At 39.5% G+C, this 18,921-nt stretch overlaps 1 protein-coding gene across 2 annotated transcripts in view; it reads right to left on the bottom strand.

Annotated features, from left to right (window-relative positions):
* Pde5a (phosphodiesterase 5A, cGMP-specific) overlaps positions 1-18,921 on the bottom strand; it is a 130,217-nt gene that overhangs the window by 94,746 nt on the left and 16,550 nt on the right. For both annotated transcript variants that reach the window (NM_153422.2, XM_006501481.3), the window contains exons 2-3: positions 16,152-16,740; positions 3,662-3,751 (exon numbers count right to left, since the gene is read on the bottom strand). In NM_153422.2, coding sequence (NP_700471.2) covers positions 3,662-3,751; positions 16,152-16,740 — 679 coding nt within the window. The remainder of the gene's footprint in view (positions 1-3,661; positions 3,752-16,151; positions 16,741-18,921) is intronic.

Raw genomic sequence — 18,921 nt, 5'->3', positions numbered from 1 at the left:
CACGTGTGTGTGTGTGTGTGTGTGTGTGTGTGTGTGTGTGTGTGTGTACAGACAATAAGTAAATACATAACAAGAGGTAATACTCAGCATTTTAGTGAATCCTAAAAATCTTTCAGAGTGCCCTGGCCTATGTCAGAGCACAGACTTCAGTATGTAACACCCAACTTCCCCAACCACACAACTGCCAGGACTCTTTCCCCTGAAAAAAATATCACTGTCACTAAAGAGTATAAAATATTTTATAATCAAGAGATAAACAGTAATTCAATAATCATAGCTCTGTTAGGTTTTCTGGTAAGTAACTAGAATGGGAAGTAGCTTAATGGGAATGATTTAAACAAAGAGAAGGTAAATCCACTCACCCTCAATTATGAGAAGAAAAAAAAAAGACTAGAAGGCCATGTTTCTTTTAAAGTTGATATTTGGTTAAGGGATGACAAGCAGAATCCCAGGCCAGGCTATGCCACTCTCATCGGACCCAGCCCATGATTACGAGCTGGCTAGTGACTGCCTCGGGCTCCCACATTCCTTCTCTTACAAGTTTCATTATTGTTACTCACGTGAGTCGTTTCAAAAAGCACTAGATGGTATTTACTGACCATTTCCACAGTGTCACAAGGCATGTCTAGCCTTGTGTCTGTGTGAATACAGCTTTGCCAGTGGGTCTTTTATTACCCCCGCTTTGCAGAGAAGGAAAGTGAAGTTCAAAGAGATTAACCCCGATTAGTCATACAGGAAGCAATACGATGAGAGTCAAGCTCGGAGCAAACAGTCTTTACAATTATTCCAAAAGGCTCGTCGAGCCCGCCTGTAAATTTTCATTTAAGAAAATTCGAGAGACTTCCGGTAAGTTAACAGTCAAGAGACTATCTCCACCTGATGTGACAAAGGAGAAGAGGAATAACACGAACTGTTCCAAAGACAGAGAAGAGCTTTGGAGATTCACAAAAGCGATGACAGAAACATGCGGAGAGAAAGATTGCCAACTCCACCAAAAGGAAGCAGACCCCGGCAGACAGCTCAGGCCAGGCTCCCTGGGAGCGGAGGCAGCAGAAGCCTCAACCCAGAGGTGAGTGGAGCCAGGCAGTCCTGCCCTCAGGACAAGCCAAAGCTTCACAAACCCCAAACCAGTTGTGGGCTTTGGTCAAACAGGGATTCCTCATGCAGAAGGTCAGGACTAGATAGAGAAGGCCGGCAATATCCATGCAGCTGCTGCATATGACTCAGAGGGCAGTGGCCAGGCACACCCTAAAAGAAGAACTTACCATTTAAAACTCGGCTACCCTAAGGGCCTGACAACAAGGAATAACCACAGGTCTGGGAGCTTTAATTTAACCTGCAATAGCTCAAAATGGGAAGCCCTCTAGGACGCAATAATGGGAATGAGGGGGACCAGACACTAACAGGAGAAAAAGTAGAGTAGGCAGGAGGCTTGCTTCAGGAAGTGAAGTGCATGGGCAAAGGGAGTCCTGGTATAGCTCTTGGGAGAGGGGGTGTCTCTCTAATGGAGGCCACCAAGTTAACCAATCTACATCCATCTAATTCCCTTCAACACTGTAGAAAATGAGAAGTGTAAACCTCCAGGAGTCTTCTTGACATTCACAGTTACATTCCTCCAGTAGAATGACAAAGAATTGGGTCTCAAAAGCACAAACCTCAGTACTATGGTTGCGTCTCAAATTCATTCTGGAGACACACCCTAATGAGTGGTACACCCTAACTAAAAGGTACATGGCCGGTGAAGTCTCAGGAGGACAGAAGAACTGGCCCAGCCCACAGACTGAAAAGTTCCATGTACCTGTACAAGGAAAGGAGGGGATGTTATTTGTTAAAATGAAGACAGCTCTGGTTGACATTAGACCCTTGTTGGATATGAATTCAGTATGAGGATAAACCATAGGCAAGCATGGGTTTATACTCTGCTGTCTCAGAGCCCATGCAGAAAATTCTCTGCTACATAGTTGAGATTAAGCCAGGCACAAATTTTATAAAAACCTACAGTGGCCTTTGAATCTCTGAGGACCTGGTGGTTAGAATCAGAAATGTCTCCCATAGGCTTGGGTATTTGAACATTCGGTCCCCAGTTGGTAGTGTTATTTGTGGAGGATCCAAGGAGGTTAAGAATGTCAGTGGAGATAGTCACTGGGAGGTCATAGCTCTGCCCCACTTCTGTCTGCTTTGTGCTTGAGTATGGAGTCGTGGTCTCTCAGCTTCCTACTCTGGTGAAAAACAGCCATGCCTCTCTCATCATTGTGGAATGACTCTCCCTCTGATAACACAAACTGAAATGAAACTTCTCCCTTATGTTGTCCTTGGTCAAGATGTTTTATCACAGCACCATAAAAACAGTTAATACAGACATTCCAGCTTACCTGGTATTAAAGGTTAATTTTATATATCCTCCTCTTTTAGTGACTCCAGGCAACAAGTGCAACTATTTCTGAGTACATCTGTGAAGGTGTCTCGAGAAGAAATAGCACCTGAATCAACAGACTCGTGAAGAAGAGTGTTGATCCACCAATGAGAGTGGGCATTGTCCAAGCCACTCAGGATCTAGGTAGACCAGATAGCCAGGGGCAGAGGCTATTCGCCCCCTCTCCTGGAGCTCTCACCTCTATACATCAGAACTCTAGGACTTAAGGCATTTGGATTTGATTTTACTCAGCAGCCCCTAAGGATTTCAAGCCTTAGTTACACTGCCCACTAAAATAGTTCTCTGGGTTAATGAAGGAAGATGATGACCTTCAATTATATTGGCCAACTCCCATAATAAATCTCAGCTGTATCTATAAGCATTCTATTGACTCTCTTTATCTGGAAAACCATGACTCACCCAACCGGTGATCCTTCAAAATCCCCTGGTTGATTGTAATGTGAATTCAGATTTGAGAATGTGCAATTGAAACATTTGGTTTAATTGACAACTTACAATGTTTTGTTTTGTTTTTTCATAGAAGTATAAAATAAAGAGGAAACAGAGTGCTAACAAAAGATAGATAAAATATAAAATATTTTCCCTTACCTGTTATAATTTTATATCTAAATCTATGTCATTGAAACTTGCTACAATTTCTGTTTTCCAAATTGCAATCTAAATCCACAGAAATCAACTGATAATGATAGCAACTGGAGGAACATTTATGAAATAAGCATTATTTAGGCAATAAAACATTCATTCAGCCAGGCGTGGTGGCGCACGCCTTTGATCTCAGCACTCGGGAGGCAGAGGCAGGTGGATTTCTGAGTTCGAGGCCAGCCTGGTCTACAAAGTGAGTTCCAGGACAGCCAGGGCTATACAGAGAAACCCTGTCTCAAAAAATCAAAAAAAAAAAAAACATTCATTCAATGTGAAATAAATCCATTAGAACATACCATAATGACATATATAAGATAGAATAAGACAGTCCAACGACAGAGGAGAGATAGGAAGTGAAATGTACATAATTTGCTTCTCAATAGTCAAGGGAAATCCTCTATTTACCATTCAACACTGTAACTACAGTTAAAAAATCTAAAACAGAATTTTGAAGTATTTATATACTCAAATTTAACAATAATTTGTCAATATAGTATTACTTCATAAATATGAGAGTAAAAGATGTTTTTCAAAATAAAAAAGATTTCTAAATGATCTTTTATATAAAATGAAAAATTGGCTTACCTCTTCCCTGTGGTTCTTAATTGGCATACAAAGGATACTTTGTGTCTTGTAGCCTGTAATTTGGTCAACTTCTGCATTGAACCGGGGATCCTGGGAACAAAAGAGAAATTCAATTTATTGGTTGGCCTGTACAAAGATTGATTTGATTTTTCTTGTGCATTAGATTAGAGAAATCTAACCTTTGACTTACCTTGTTACTATTGAGTAATGATTTTATCATTGTGAAAGGCATTAAAATCATGTAAGCCCATAGCATCTGACAGAGATAAATTTCAGGGCTATTTTGGGGGTTCCCATGCTTATGAGAACTAAACATCCCAAACCCAAAACAAGATTTTAACAATAACCCAAAAATAAATGTCATACAAAATATTTAGAGTGTTTTATAGTTGAAGAAAAGTAACCTCTTTGGCCCTATGACAAAAATTGTCTGTTCTCATCTGTCTTTGTCTGGTGATTCTGTGTCACTCACAGAACAGCAGCTCTGTCCTAAAACCTTCCCAACAAATGACTTAATGTCTTTTGTAAGGATTGTTCTACACATCCACTCTGTCCTTCTGAGACAGGGGAGTAAGATATGGAAACCATGGGGGATGGAAAAGAAGAGGAGACTCATCCTACAGTCTGGGTAAAACCCCTTGCCATCCGAGTGAACATCTCCAATTCTAGCTCAAATTTTCCATAAAAGCTGCCAGTATAGAATTAACATTCATTTCATATATAGCTACCTTAAATTAAAGTAATGATGACCTAGGCCTGAATGTATATAATTCTAGGTAAGGCCTCAACCCTGTTCCCCAGGACATGAAATTTGTTAACTTTGTTTATACTAAAGATACATTCCTTCATCGCTGTAGATTAGACTCTTACCTTATCAGCTGTCTCCTGAAGCTGCCCAGGAAGACCCACTCAGTAACCTCATTGAGGTTCCTTAGCAACTCTTTAACGATAGTAACTTCAAAATCCCACCCCAATCCTATCCGTGACTGTTCAAAACACAAATGAGCCCAACTCTTCTTTGAATGATCCGTGCCCACACCCTTGAGCATGTCTCACTTTCTTCTGAGTGACTATTTCCCTTAACCCTCAGACCGAACCTCACTTACAAAGAGCTTTCTTAAACCTCAACTCTGCTTTCATAAACTGGCTAGTTTTAAATCCTATTCTCCATCAAACCCAAGGATCCTCACTTGGTTTTAAAGTCTAAGGGAAGTCTTCAGGGTGCTGAGGTTCTCAGCACAGAAAAATGCCTCCTCCCTCTGCCCTCCCAAGTGCTGACACTTCTTTATTGGGTGTAAGGATTTTGTTTCTTCCTAAAGCTCTTTGCTCTTAAAAACTGGTTTTTAAGTGTGTGTGTGTGTGTGTGTGTGTGTGTGTGTGTGTGTGTGTGTGCACATGTGAGCAGGTACCCACAGAGACCAGAAGGCACTAGGTCCTCTGGAGCTGGAGTTAGAGCAGTTGTGAACTCTCTGCCCTGGGTGATAGCAACTGAACAAACCCCAGTCCTCTGCATGTGTAGCAGTTGCCAAGCCATCTCTCTAGCCTTATCTTTCCTTTTTCTTTTTTTAAAGCACAGAGATGAAGATCTAAGAATCACAAAGGATATGTGAAAAGGTATCAAAGTTCTAAATGTAGGTCAAATTAAGGTACAAGGCAGTTCTCCATCATTACTTAGATTAGCAAGATCTAAACTGAGCTATGAATTAAGTGAACGTTTTAAAAAGCTCTCTCATCCATCACCGTCTTCTTCATACTTGGTAGTTATTAGTAATTGGGAGAATCATAATGAATGATACTATCGTTATCAGATGTGGTCATTTGTGGTCTGTGATCCTCAAAGCAAGCCTTGCTCATTAGGACTGAAATCTTAGAAAAGAAAATCCGGTCTGAGCATGGATGGTCAGGTTAGAATGGAAACATCCACGACAAAGTGTCCCACCCAGGTGAGCTCTGTCCTCCACATACTAACGGTCTCCTTGTTCTAAAAGCTGCATTTGGAATTCCCCTCGGGGCTACGGAATATTCACTCAGGAAAGCCCTCATCTTTTGAAGGTCATTTCTATTTTTTCTTTAAATTGGTCTAAAGTCGTGCAAAGCCAGAGCTGTGAATGAAGTAGGTAATTACACCAGATTCTATCAAATGGGGTCAGAAATGAGGCCAATTTTCTCAAGAGGGTAGCACTGAAGTTGGCTTTAAAGATATCTTCAAAGGAAAAGATAAATCAGTATAAATATTTTACATAACAAATTCCACTACATTCTTTTCTTTCCAACAAATATGCACTAGGTTTTACTCAGATGCACAGGAAGTGTTCGCTAAATGTTTCTAGTAAAATAGTTCTTATTTTAGCTTTGCATATCTCGACATTTTTATCTTTAGACTTCACTGTATCTAAGAAAAGCAGAAAGACATTGATGGTGAAGGGTAAAGAAGTAAAAATGAACAATTAGTGAATTATTTTACATAATACTAAATCAAAAGTAGAGAATAGAATGTATCTTTTGTGATAATTTTGTTAATGAATTCAGGAATTACAAATTCAATTTATAAAGAAGAAGATTTAACACAACCATTTTACCAAGGTAGTAGAGTTTTTGTCTACGCACCAAAACTGCAACACCAACGCAGGTTATCAGGTTAGTGCAACTTCTAGGCTAACCTCAGATCTGTGCTGGGGTAGCCAAGCACCAGACAGTGGTCGGAGTTTTTCCCTTCTCCCATTTCTCGGATCTTGTGTTCCCTTCAGACTGTTTCTGAGCTTTAGCAAAAGGGATAAAGCCTTGCTGAGCCCTGTTGATCATCTGATCAAATGACTGGACCTGACCAGGTTACAAGACTCTTACTGAGGCAGTATGAAGGGAGTGTGGGATGCCTGGGATCACACTTGAGGCTGGTCTGGGGAGACTGAGCATCCTGGAGGGGCTGACATCTCAACACGCAGGTTGTGTGCCTCCAGGTAGCTTTAGAATTAAACAGGAGTGTAAACTTCCACCTCATGTGGAGAATTGGGAACTAGTTGTTTGGAAAACCAAACAAGGTCTCAAGATTACACATCTGGGGGTGTTCTTGCCATAAGAACACCCTAGCTTCAGTCTCTCCAAGAAAGTCAGTCTAAGAACAACTACCCTGTACTCTTCAAAAAAGTCTAAATCAAGACAGATAAATACATAGTGATAAGCTCTTTTAGTTTGGAAGGAGACATGACAACTCTACGCAAATTTTGATCCAGAATTGCATTTTTGATGGAAAGAAATATAACTGTACAAGGGATATTTACTAGGTTAACTGAAAAATTTTTGAGCATGGATTGTGAGATGTTTTGTACACATTAGATAATAGTATTGCATTGCTGTCGAATTTTCGAGATTTGACCACTTATTGTCTGTAGAGAAATGTTCTTCCTGAAGATCAGAAATGAAGGCCCGGTGAGATGGCTTGGCGAATAAAGCTTCCTGTTGCTAAGCCTGGAAACTTAAGTTCAATCCTTGGGGCTCACATGGATAGAGAACTGACTCCCACAAATTGTTCCCTGACTCCACAAGTGTGATACACACACACACACACACACACACACACACACACACACACACACACACACACTATGTATTGTAGCTGACATGGGGCAGGAGACAGGAAGCAGGAGAAACAAGTGGTAAGCTGAGAAAAACAATGTATGAACATATCTTATACTGATCTTTGAATTCAAAACACAAATGACAGAAAACAAAAACAAAAGCACAGAAGAATCGCCAAGTAAGGCTCATTTTCTCCAAGAATGGCATTTTAAAGATAATGTCTAAAATTAGAGCCCTGACCATGGCCAGACAGAGACACAGCAGTTCCCAGTCTGTGCTCCCCCGGGGCACAGTAACACTGCAAGGGCCCACGATTTATCTAAATTGAAGCATCTGCTGGTGCTCTTTCCTTTTCTAATATTTATTTTGGAAATAACTGTACTCATTAGGACTCCACCAGAGAGACTTCCTACTCCTTTAAGAAAGGAACTTGATGAGTCCTTCAGTAGAGACTGAGGACCACAGAGTGAGAGAAGTTGATTTGTTCCTCTGGAAAAGAGGGAAAGGGAAGGGCGAAGCAGATCTAAGAATCATGAAATGGTAACATGACTCCTCATTAACACCATCTACGCTCTACAGAAGTCAAGGGCCGAGAGTGTGGTTGTCATATAGAAGCAGAACTTGCGTGCTTGCATTAGAGTCAATTCAGGAGAGAGGCGGGGGTTTTAGCAATATAAAACCTTGCAACATTAAAAAAAAAATCACAGGGAGGAGGTATAATAACTTCTTTAGAAAGTGAACCAGTTCAAGGTGGTCTTGTGTAGGTATTAGATATTTTGTTATTATTATAACATATCTTATTAAGTCAATATCTTACACATACTGTTTCCTTACCGTCTTATTGATAGATGCTTTAATATTGTCTTATGATTGATAAATATGCCACACTGAAGAGTTTCCCCAACTAGGAAGTCATAAGACCACATCAGTCAGTGTTTAAATACCATCCATCAGCTAATCCTCTCCTTGTTATTAGTCACAGTCCAACAGAATCACTGGGCTAAGCTGAGGAAATGTGGCAGTGTGTTAGGTTTTTTTTTTAGTACTAACTGTATTTTCAAGTTTGTGTTATTATATATAATTGTCTGTGCTGAATTTTTAAATAGTAACTCAAATGTTGATAATTTCTCACACTTAAAGTTTCTGTGAAAATTTAAGAACTGTTCTTGGTGTCAACACAAGCACTAGTTCATGGTCAACTCTTAGATTTCTGCCACATCATAACCTTTAGAGTGTTTCCTAGCCAAATATCCTTAAGGAACAAGCACACTGACAGTGTCATTTTTTCTAGCGCATGGTTAAAGGAGTCAGACTCAGGAAGCATCCGTACTTATGTCCATAGCTGACTGCTTTTACAAAAGGCTCCGAGAAAGCATTTTTACTATCCAGTTATGCTTGAAGCTGAGAGGTGAATTTTTCATTAGACAAATTACTTCCAGCATTTATACCAATGGGAACTGGAATATAGATGAACTCCACACGAAAATCTGCAAGACTACCATAAACACTAAGGCCGGGTACCAAGGTGAAGAGCAGGAGAAACCCAAAGCTAAGAGCCTTCACCCCAGGATCTGTGCAAGTGAGAAGAACTGGTTGTCCTAGACCCCAGTCTAAGAATTAAACCCTTATTAACTACAAGGCAAAAACACACTGTCAAACTTTAAATGTGGGAAGTCTACTAAGTAAAATACAGTCGGGTGACAGGTTGGAGACATGTAAGACCACAGGACAGGTGACAGATTTCTTGACAAAGCTTTTGGGAATTATAGTCCTACAGTTTTAGGGACTATGGTGCCACTGAAAGCCATCACCTCCAACAGGAGAGAATTAACCTGCAAATTTGGCAGTGATAGAATTGTGGTTCATGGTTCTTGGGGTCAGCTACTATGTGATGTTACTCACAGTGCTCAGAGAGGTCGGGGGATAGCTCCATGAAGACCATGTTTTTTTCAAAATTGAAGAGTTGTTTGTACACAACATTGGGGTGGGGTGGGGGTAAGGGGTGAGGGTGGAAGATGGGTGGGAATGGGGTGGGGATGGGATGGGGTGGGGTAGGGGTAGGATGGAGGTGAGATGGGGATGGGATGGAGGATAGGGTGAGGGGGTGGGTGGGGTTATCTTTGGAGTTAAACTACCTGATTATCATACCACATCCCTGCCCCTGATACTCCTGGATATCAATACTCATCCACCCTTTTCCAAAGCTCCAGTCACTTCTGAGTCCTCTTTTCCACCACTGTCACCTCCTTCTAGCTGTCCAGCTCAGCAGACCATACTGCTGCTGGGGACTTCACTCCTTTCTTCTGATGTGTCAGTTTGGAGTAAGTTTCAAAGACCCACTTGCTAGTAGACTGCTAAAATAATATATCTGCCCTCCCAGCTTTTAGATTTTTCTAATATGCTTTATGAAGTCGGGAAGATGACAATTCAACCGTGTGGAACACAATTTAAGACATTCTCATCACCCTTCAGAACTTCTTTAGTTTCTCCTTTGGTTCTAACTTGATGATATATCCCTCATCAAGAGTTCTGCGGTTTCCTGGCTGCACACCCACAGCTCCTTAGTGTCTGCTCAGACTTTGACACTTACAATCCACAATCCCATTTCCCCAGCTCTCCTTCACAGTTCTCTCTATTGCTGCATCTCGCCAGGCCCACATCCAAGCCACTCAAATCCTACATAGTTTCCAGGGCCCATCCAAGCATTTCTTTCTCAAAAAAAACAAACAAACAAACAAACAAAAACAAAAACCTTTCCCCATCCTCCTCCCTGGATGTCATACCTGATCCTGATGACACTTCCCTTGACAGATATGACCAGTTTGAGGTCTGATATTTATGCTAGAAATTCTAGTTATCTATTGTATCTAACAGAATTTTAATGCAATGAATATATTAACTCCTATCTGCCAGGCACTAAAACCAGCAACAGGAACACAGGAGTGAGTTGGGCCACACTGTGTTCTAGCACACAGCTAGAACAACTGTTAGGTACTGTAAGCTACCTCATTACTAGGCAAAGTAGCATTTACCCAGTTAAGATGTTTTGTTTAAGAATTATAATTCACTTTAAGGAGTTGTAGACATGGCTCCCTCGTTAAGAGCACTGACTGCTTTTCTAGAGGACCCAGATTAAATTCCCAGCACCCATATGGAGGCTAACAAATGCCTATAATTCCTGTTACATGGGATCTGATCGCCTATATGTAAATGGTACACATAGATTAGATATATACATAAACATAGACATAGATAGAGATATAGGCAAAACACAAATACATCTAAAATAATAAATACAACCTTAATACATATAATGCAATTTAAATGGAAAATTTGAAAACAAATAAAAAACCTGTACATAGCTGTAATAAATGTAGAACTATCAAAACTTTTCATTGAAATATCTCAGAGCTAAAATTTCCATTTAAAAAGAACATAGGCATAAGTTTATTTGTTTAAAAGGAAAAAAAGGCCTCTGGGACCCGAGATCACCATGTGACGAAGCTTCTAGCTCCAGGGGCCTCAGGACCAGTGCAGGGCCAGAGCTTTAGCTCCAGAGTGCTCAGGGTCCCAAGAGACAGAGCCTGGCTTTACTGGTATCTGAGTTCATTGTGGGTGTGGGATTTTGACATTGGGGTTCCAGTAGTCCCCAAAGGACCAAGAGACTATTCTGCTGTGGTCAGGGTTACTTTGGGTCTCCACATACTAGAAAGACTTCGGTGAGTGTCTGCCTCCAGGAAGTTCACAAAATGAAAGGGGTGACCAAAGCTTTACTGCATCTGGTTGCTTTGGAGTTCAGTGTGCACAGGGTGCTGTTGGCACATAGCTGACACAGTATCACCTCAGAGGCTCCATCTGACCCTCATCACCAAGTTCCACCAATCCTACAGCAGTAGTTTATGCAAATACCTCACTCAGAACAAATCATACACATAGACTCTTACCTAAGGTAGATAAGAACTGAAAGACCAACTCAACCCAAGAGATGAGCAGACACGGCAAAGCAAATGCTACAATGACCACCCACGGCCGACTGACCCACAACTACCCTCAACTGATCAACTCCCCCTTAGAGAATCCAACACCACAGAGAGAAGAAACAACTGAGAAAGAATTCAGCCTTACTTCAAAAAAGGATTAGTAACTGTATAGAAGATTCAAACAGACAGATGGATGAATTAATGAAACCTAAGACTTCAACAGGGCAGTCTCCAAAGTGAATAAAACAATAAACTGGAAAAAAAGTAAAAGTGAAAGGTCCAAATATGAAAGAAAATTTCAGGAAGGAGACTGAAACACTTAAAAAGAACTAAATATAAATCCTTGAAATGAAGGATGTAAACAAACAAATAAAAAACACAACAGGCAGCACCATTAGCAGAATAGACTGTGAAGAAAGAGAAATTTCAAGAATGTAGGACAAAGTCAAGACAATAAGGCAAATACACACACACACACACACAAAATTGAGGGCCATAAATTGATGTTTTAAAGAATTCTGGGATACATTCTGGAGTCTAAACCTGAACATTCATAGTGGCAAAGAAGCATAGATAAAATTAAATAAAATAGGCAGACTATTAATAATGAAATAATAACAGCAAACTTAAAAGAAAGAAGTAGACATCTAAACCGAAGAGATATACAGAACTCCAAACAGAATGAAGATAGAAGAAACTCTTCAGGAAACATCATAGTTAGGATGTAAAAATAAAAAGTGAAGAAATAATCCTAAAATCAGCATGAGAAGACCATCAATTGCATAAAAAGGCAGAAAAACTATCAGAATTAACCCCAGACTTTTCAGAAACCATAAAGGTTAGAATTACATGGAGTGAAATATTTCAAGTTCTGAAAGCAAATAACTGTGGATCAAGAATGCTACACCCAACAAAGTTATTTTTCAAAATTAATGGCGAAATTGGGATATTTCCAAACACAAGCTAAGGCAATACATGACAACCAAGCCAGCACTGAAGGACATTCGTCATGGAATACTTTACAGGGAGGAAGAGGAAAGATAGCTTCCTTTAGAAGAATGCATGGTAGTGCACACTCCATGAAAGGAACAGAAAGACAAAACAGACTCTGACAGAGAAACTCAGCAAACCCTCAAAACTAATGGAGGAAATACCAACGGTACAGCAAAACAGGAAAACACCTAGCAAATCCATAGATAATAGCAAACTCTTTTCTACAATAACTTTAAATATAAATGGCCTAGACTCACAGTTTAAAAATACAGACTAATGAGATGGATTAGAAACCCTGTCTCGAAAAACCAAAAAAAAAAAAAAAAAAAAACAACCCAAGAGGCTGGAGAGATGGCTCAGTGGTTAAGAGCACTGACTGCTCTTCCAGAGGTCCTGAGTTCAATTCCCAGCAACCACATGGTGGTTCATAACCATCTGTAATAGGATCTGAAGCACTCCTTTGGTGTGTGTCTGAAGACAGCTACAGGGTACTCATATAAATAAATAAATAAATAAATAAGTAAATCTTTTTTTAAAAAAACCCAAGAACCAACTATATATTGTCTATATAAGAAACACAATTAGTGAGAAAAGATATCCAAAAGCTTATATCAAAATATGGAGAACAAACTACTAAGTAAATGGAAAATAAAAACAGGCAGACTTAGCTATCCTTGTATTAAAGTCAATGTCAAATCAAAACCAGTTACAGGAGATAAAATAGGACAGTATATATTAATACAGGGAATCATTTATCAAGATTTCTAAACATGTATGCACCAGCACTGGAGGCTCTAATTTCATAAAAAACAAACATTATAAGGCATAAAAGGACATATAAGCCTTGGAATAATCGTGGTGGGGAACTTTGAAACTCTACCCTCATTCTTAGAAGTCTCCTATACTAAAATCAAAGAACTTTTCAGCTAAAACACGCTACCTACCAATCAATAAGACTTAACATATATATGCATAAATATATTTATATATACATTATTCCATCCAACAGATAGAAAATACACATTTTTTCATCACCATATGGAACTTTCTCCAAAATCAATTATATCATATTACAAAAATCAAGTATTAATAAGTAATAAAAAAAGAAAAACCAAAATAATCCCTTGCATCCTATCAGTTCACAATATAATTAAAATAAAAATCAACAAGAAAAAGTATAAGCCGGGCATGGTGGCACACGCCTTTAATCCCAGCACTTGAGAGGCAGAGGCAGGCGGATTTCTGAGTTCGAGGCCAGCCTGGTCTACAGAGTGAGTTCCAGAACAGCCAGAAACCCTGTCTTGGGGGAAAAAAAAAGGATAAAAACAACAGACACTTGGAAACTAAACAATACAAGAAATTATCTCATTCAGTAAAGCCAGTATTATCCTGACATCAAAACCAGATAAAGACACAATAAAAAAGAAAGCAAAAAGAATAGACAGAAAACTAAAGACCAATTTCTTTGTTGAACACATGCAAAATTCAACAAAATACTTGCAAATTGAATTTAAAAACACATTAAGGCAATCATACACCATGACCAAGTGGGTCTTATCTCTGAAAGTCAAGCTTGATTGAACAAAATCAAATGCATGAATCACACACATAAAAATAAAATAACATACTTAAGGACAGAAACTCCATAATCATCTTGATTGTTCCTGAAAAGGCATTCAATGAAGTTCAACTTGCCCTCATGATAAAGTACTGGGGATGTTAGGAGTAGATGATGTGTACCCCAAGAAAACAAAGTTATATACGACAAACCTATAGTCACTCTTACATTAAATAGAGAAAAACTGAAAGAATTCCTCTAAAATGAGGATTAAGATAGGATACCCGCTCTTCCTTCTCTTACTTAATAATTTTTGACATCTGAGCAATTAGACAAGAGAAAGGTAATATAGGGATAAAAACAGAAAAGGCAAAAGTCACACTATCCTTATTTACAAATAACACGATCCTACACTTGAAAGACTATAGAATCTACCAGAAAAGTATCTACATCTGATAAACACTAGAAGACAAAAAGACTGTCTCTTGGACTGGCAGAATTGATGTGAAAATGCCTCTACTACCAAAACTAATCTATAAATTTAACTCAGTATCTTTCAAAATTCTGATGTCACATTTCACAGATTGGGGAAGAACTATCCAAGAATTTATATGAAACCACAAAAGACCATGAGCAATCCCAAGCCAAAGGAATCCCAAGGAGTGAATGAGTAGCTGGAAGCATCGCAACATCTCACCTCAAAAACACTGTGAGGCCACAGAGATGAAGATCGTCTGCTATTGGCATAAGAACAAACAGATGGACCAAGGGATAGGATAGAGGACCCAGATATAAGCTGAAAAAAACATTCTAACATAATCTTTGACAATAGGAGGCAAAAACATACATTGGGAAAGCCTCGTCAACAATGGTAGCAAAACTGGATATCCACCTGTAAAAGGATAAAATTAGATTCATATCTTTAACCTTGTTCACAAATTGATCTGAAATGGACCAAAGAAACTAACCTACAAACTAAAATGAAGCCAGGTGGTGGTGGTGCAGTCCTTTAATCCCAGCACTTGGGAAGCAGAGGCAGGTGGATCTCTGAGTTCCAGGACAGCCTGGTCTATAGTGAGTTCCAGGACAGCCAGGGCTACACTGAGAAAGTCTGACTCAAAAAACAAAACACAACAAAATAAATAAACGAAAAGCCTAAAATGCAGAAACTATGAGACGAAAAATAACAGAGAATGCTCTCCAAATTACTGGAGTAGAAAAGAGCTTTCTGAACTGAATTGGCATGGGATCTAGCCTCACATATATATCAACAGATGGGTCAAAGTGAAATTAACATTTCTACACAGCTAAGGAAAACTGCCAGCAGAGCACACTAACATCCACAGAATGGGAGAAAATCTATATCAGCTATACTTCAGTCGAGGGGCTAATATCCAAAATGTATGGAGAACTGAAGAAGCAAGGAAATGGAACTGCCAATTAAGAATTGGGCTAATGAATGGAATAGACAGTTTGAAAAAAAGGGGGGAGGTACAAATGGACAATAACTATTTTAAAGTGTTCAATATTCCTAGTTTTTAGAGAAATGCAAATTAAAAATACTTTGACAATATTTCCAAAGTCAGGGATATAAGGACATAAAGTTTCCTAATATCTTTGCAAATAAAGTTTTAATATTAACGGTTGCTGTATCAGAATTCTGTCATGACCTAACTGCAACTATGTTAAAGTCCCCAAGTGTATCATCTGAAAAAGAAAGAAAGAAAGAAAGAAAGAAAGAAAGAAAGAAAGAAAGAAAGAAAGAAAGAAAGAAACAAGGGAAGAAAGAAAGAAAAAAGACAAACAAAGATGGAAGGAAAGAAAACCAAACTCTGGTATCAATGAGGCTTTCAAAAATAGCAGTGACTTCTTGAATGCATCCTGAACAAAGGGAAAAGATGGCAGGCTTGTTATTTACTTATTTTGATAGTGTTTATTTAGACCTATCATTTTAGAATCTCAGTTTAAAATCACAAGGCTCATATAGAGATAGGTACATTATATATAATCCTCATATAACAGATATGAGAAGTATTTGCTCACATTTTATTTAATGGGAAAAGAAAATATTTCCCCTAGGCCCTGCCCTTGACTAAAGTACTAGGGTAAAAAAACTGGCATCGACAAGCTAGCAGTGCTCCTATCCTAGACTCTTTGCTTTTTTTTGTTTGTTATTTTTTAAAATCTCCTCAGTCCCCTGAGAGCTTGAGATTCAATCCAAGACTTTGCACACAAGCAGTCCACCACTGAGCTACAGCCCTGGCTACATTCCAGTTTTCAATAACTATGCAAATGTATCTCAATTCCCCACATTCTCACCATTCATTCACAAGCACTGTTTCATGTTCTAACCACACTGTCCTTCCCATTGTCCCCTACTTACCTCATAGGCATCTTTGATGTTCAAGGGCTCGCCAAAAGCTGCCACATGTCCCACAATGCCTTTGTTCCACTCTAAACGGATACAGTTATTTGAAGCTTCCTCCAATGTTGAACCTTCAGCAACATCAAAGAGGCGGCTGATGAGGAATTTGTCTTTAGAGCTGTCCTCACAGACAAGGAACAGGGAATAGCGATCCGCAGAGATGAGTCCATGGATATGCAAGAAAATTTTGTGACACAATGCTGTGACATCCAAATGACTGGAAATATCTTTTACTAGCTCCAAGAGCCTTGAGCACTGGTCCCCTTCATCACTATCAAATCTTGGGGGGGTTAGTGGCATTTGTTCCTTTTTTCCTGAGTCAGAGAGAAAGCTCACTGTTCCCTCGGAATCCTTGACAACAATGGGTCTAAGAGGTCGGTCAAATTCAGAGGCAGATATTTTTCTGGCTGGTGCTCCAGGGGTGGTATTATCTGCATGAGGACTTTGCTGCAGAGAGCAAGAGCAGGACTCGGTATGGGCTCGGATGCCTTCCTTGCACACAGGGATGTTGTGAACTCTCTCTGAAAACCATGCGTTGACCATGTCTCTGTAGAACAAAACATGTAGACATCTTAAATACTTGAAGGAAGGAAAAGGATACTGTTTTTTTAAAGCTGCCAAAAATCCTGTCAATGTATGGTTATAGTCACTCTCCAATCTTTCTGGAATACACACACACATATACACATACACACACACACATGGAGATCTCTATGGATGGCAATTTATTTCTCTAAGATAAAATTACTTTTCCATATAACAAAGGAAATACAAGAGTATTTGACTGTAATATTATCTGCTGTAGCAAAGATAAGCAGCATCCTAATTCCATTGGGTAGCTGGCTATACACAACATGACACCTACAAAGGAAAACGAGGCTGACTTTAGCAATAGTTTGTGGACTTACATAAATGATCTTTGTGGAAGCTGGGACTGGGGCTCAGTGCTAGAGTGTGTAATTAGCATGTTCCAGACCTGTTCATTGCAGCAGCTTTACTTCGGTGTGCCCTTTAAGGAACAGAAAATTCCCTGGGTCTTGCCCTGAGGGCTCTTCTCCCTTTATTCCACTTTGAATCAGGTCTTTCTTTAATCTTTCTCATCTCTTTAAGTACAATCCTCGGCTCCAACATTAAATTTCCTGGTGCTATTTTTCTCTTCAAACTATACATTTTCTACTTCTTTGTGTTCTTACTTTTATTTTGCTTTTTGCCCTACTTGCTCCTTTTCTCTGCAGACCTGTGTAAGAGCGATTACTAATAACCATGGGACAGAGTCAACACTAAGCTGTCTTGAAATCTCCTCCACCAAGAAACCAAAACTTTACAATTTTCCTCAGGCAAATTTGTAGGACAAGGGTAGAATGTAGCCACATTCCTTGCCAAAATATCACAAGAATGCTTTCAATGTAAAAGAATTTTAATCCAGTAGCATGGCTGCTTTGGCAAGGGATCACATCCAAAGATTTTCTAGGACTATATGATCTGGCCAAAAAGCACACACACCCTGGTATGTATGCTTTATAGTATGACCTTCCTGGAATACAGACAACCCCTTAGTACATGCCTTTAATACCTAAAATGAGGGGAAAGTTAGTTTGTAGAAAGAAGAAGCCATGCTTTAAAAACAATGTCTAATTTAGAGACAGACAAAGTGATGAATCACAGAAAGATTTGACAGAATGAGTCAGAGCTATGCCCAACTCTCACAATAGCAGCAGAGGAAAGAGAGGCTACCTTAAGAGCAGAGAGAGGGGTGAGGGTGAAAGGTGATGTAGTGGAAATTTCATATAAGTGTGTGTATGGAAGATTTAATGGGACAGTTTGACAGAGACAGATTGCAGAGAAAGAACAAACTACACACAGGTAAAAACAGAACAAGCCAAAAACGAGGAGTTAAAAGATCAGGACATGCTGCCAAAGTCAGTATGAGGCCAAGCAAAGCAATTCAGTCAGACGCAGAGAGAAGCCAGACTGAATCAGTCAGCTTGGAAGACTAGATTGTAGGGAGTCTAGAAGTTTCCAGGTCTAGGCCTAGGGAGAATTAGAACAGAGAAAGAAACATTCTGGGCTCAGCTCAAGCTGTGCATTCTCATGACCTGGGTACAGATCTCATCTCGTCCTATCATCTGAGAATATAAAGTAATATTTACACTTCTAGCCCCATGCTAATATTGTTCCCCTCTGAAAACTCTTGAATCAAGCCTACATAGTCCACACTGCTTCCAGCAGTACTGTCTTCCAAATCCTACTAAGATGGCCCATTAAACTTTGCTTATAGAAACCAAATGCTTTCCTAGTCCAAATTCCCAAAGTCTTCCATATTCCTCTAAAAAACTATGGTTAGGCCTGTCACAGCAATAGTCCATAGCCTGGTTTGAACTTCTCTCTTAGTTACTGTTCTATTGCGGTGACAAAACACCATGACCAAGCCAACTTATAAATGAAGGCATTTAATGTGCAGCTTATGGTTTCAGAGGGTTAGAGTCCATTATGGCAGAGTAAAGGAGTGCCCGATGTAATGGCTAAGAGCTTACAACTTGTTCAGCAAGTTGGGGCAGAAAGACACACTAAGAGGGTGCCAGTCTTTTGAAATCTCAAAGAGTGATTTCACTAACACACTTCTTTCAACAAGGCGACAATTCATAATCCTTCTCAAACAGTTCTACCAACCGGGTCCAATTATCCAAACATACAACTTTATGGGACCATTCTCAATTCAAACCAGGCC

The sequence above is a fragment of the Mus musculus genome, chromosome 3 (genome assembly GCF_000001635.26).
Source record: "Mus musculus strain C57BL/6J chromosome 3, GRCm38.p6 C57BL/6J".
Classification (NCBI taxonomy): Eukaryota; Metazoa; Chordata; class Mammalia; order Rodentia; family Muridae; genus Mus; species Mus musculus.
This window is presented reverse-complemented; position numbering and strand designations above follow the sequence as displayed.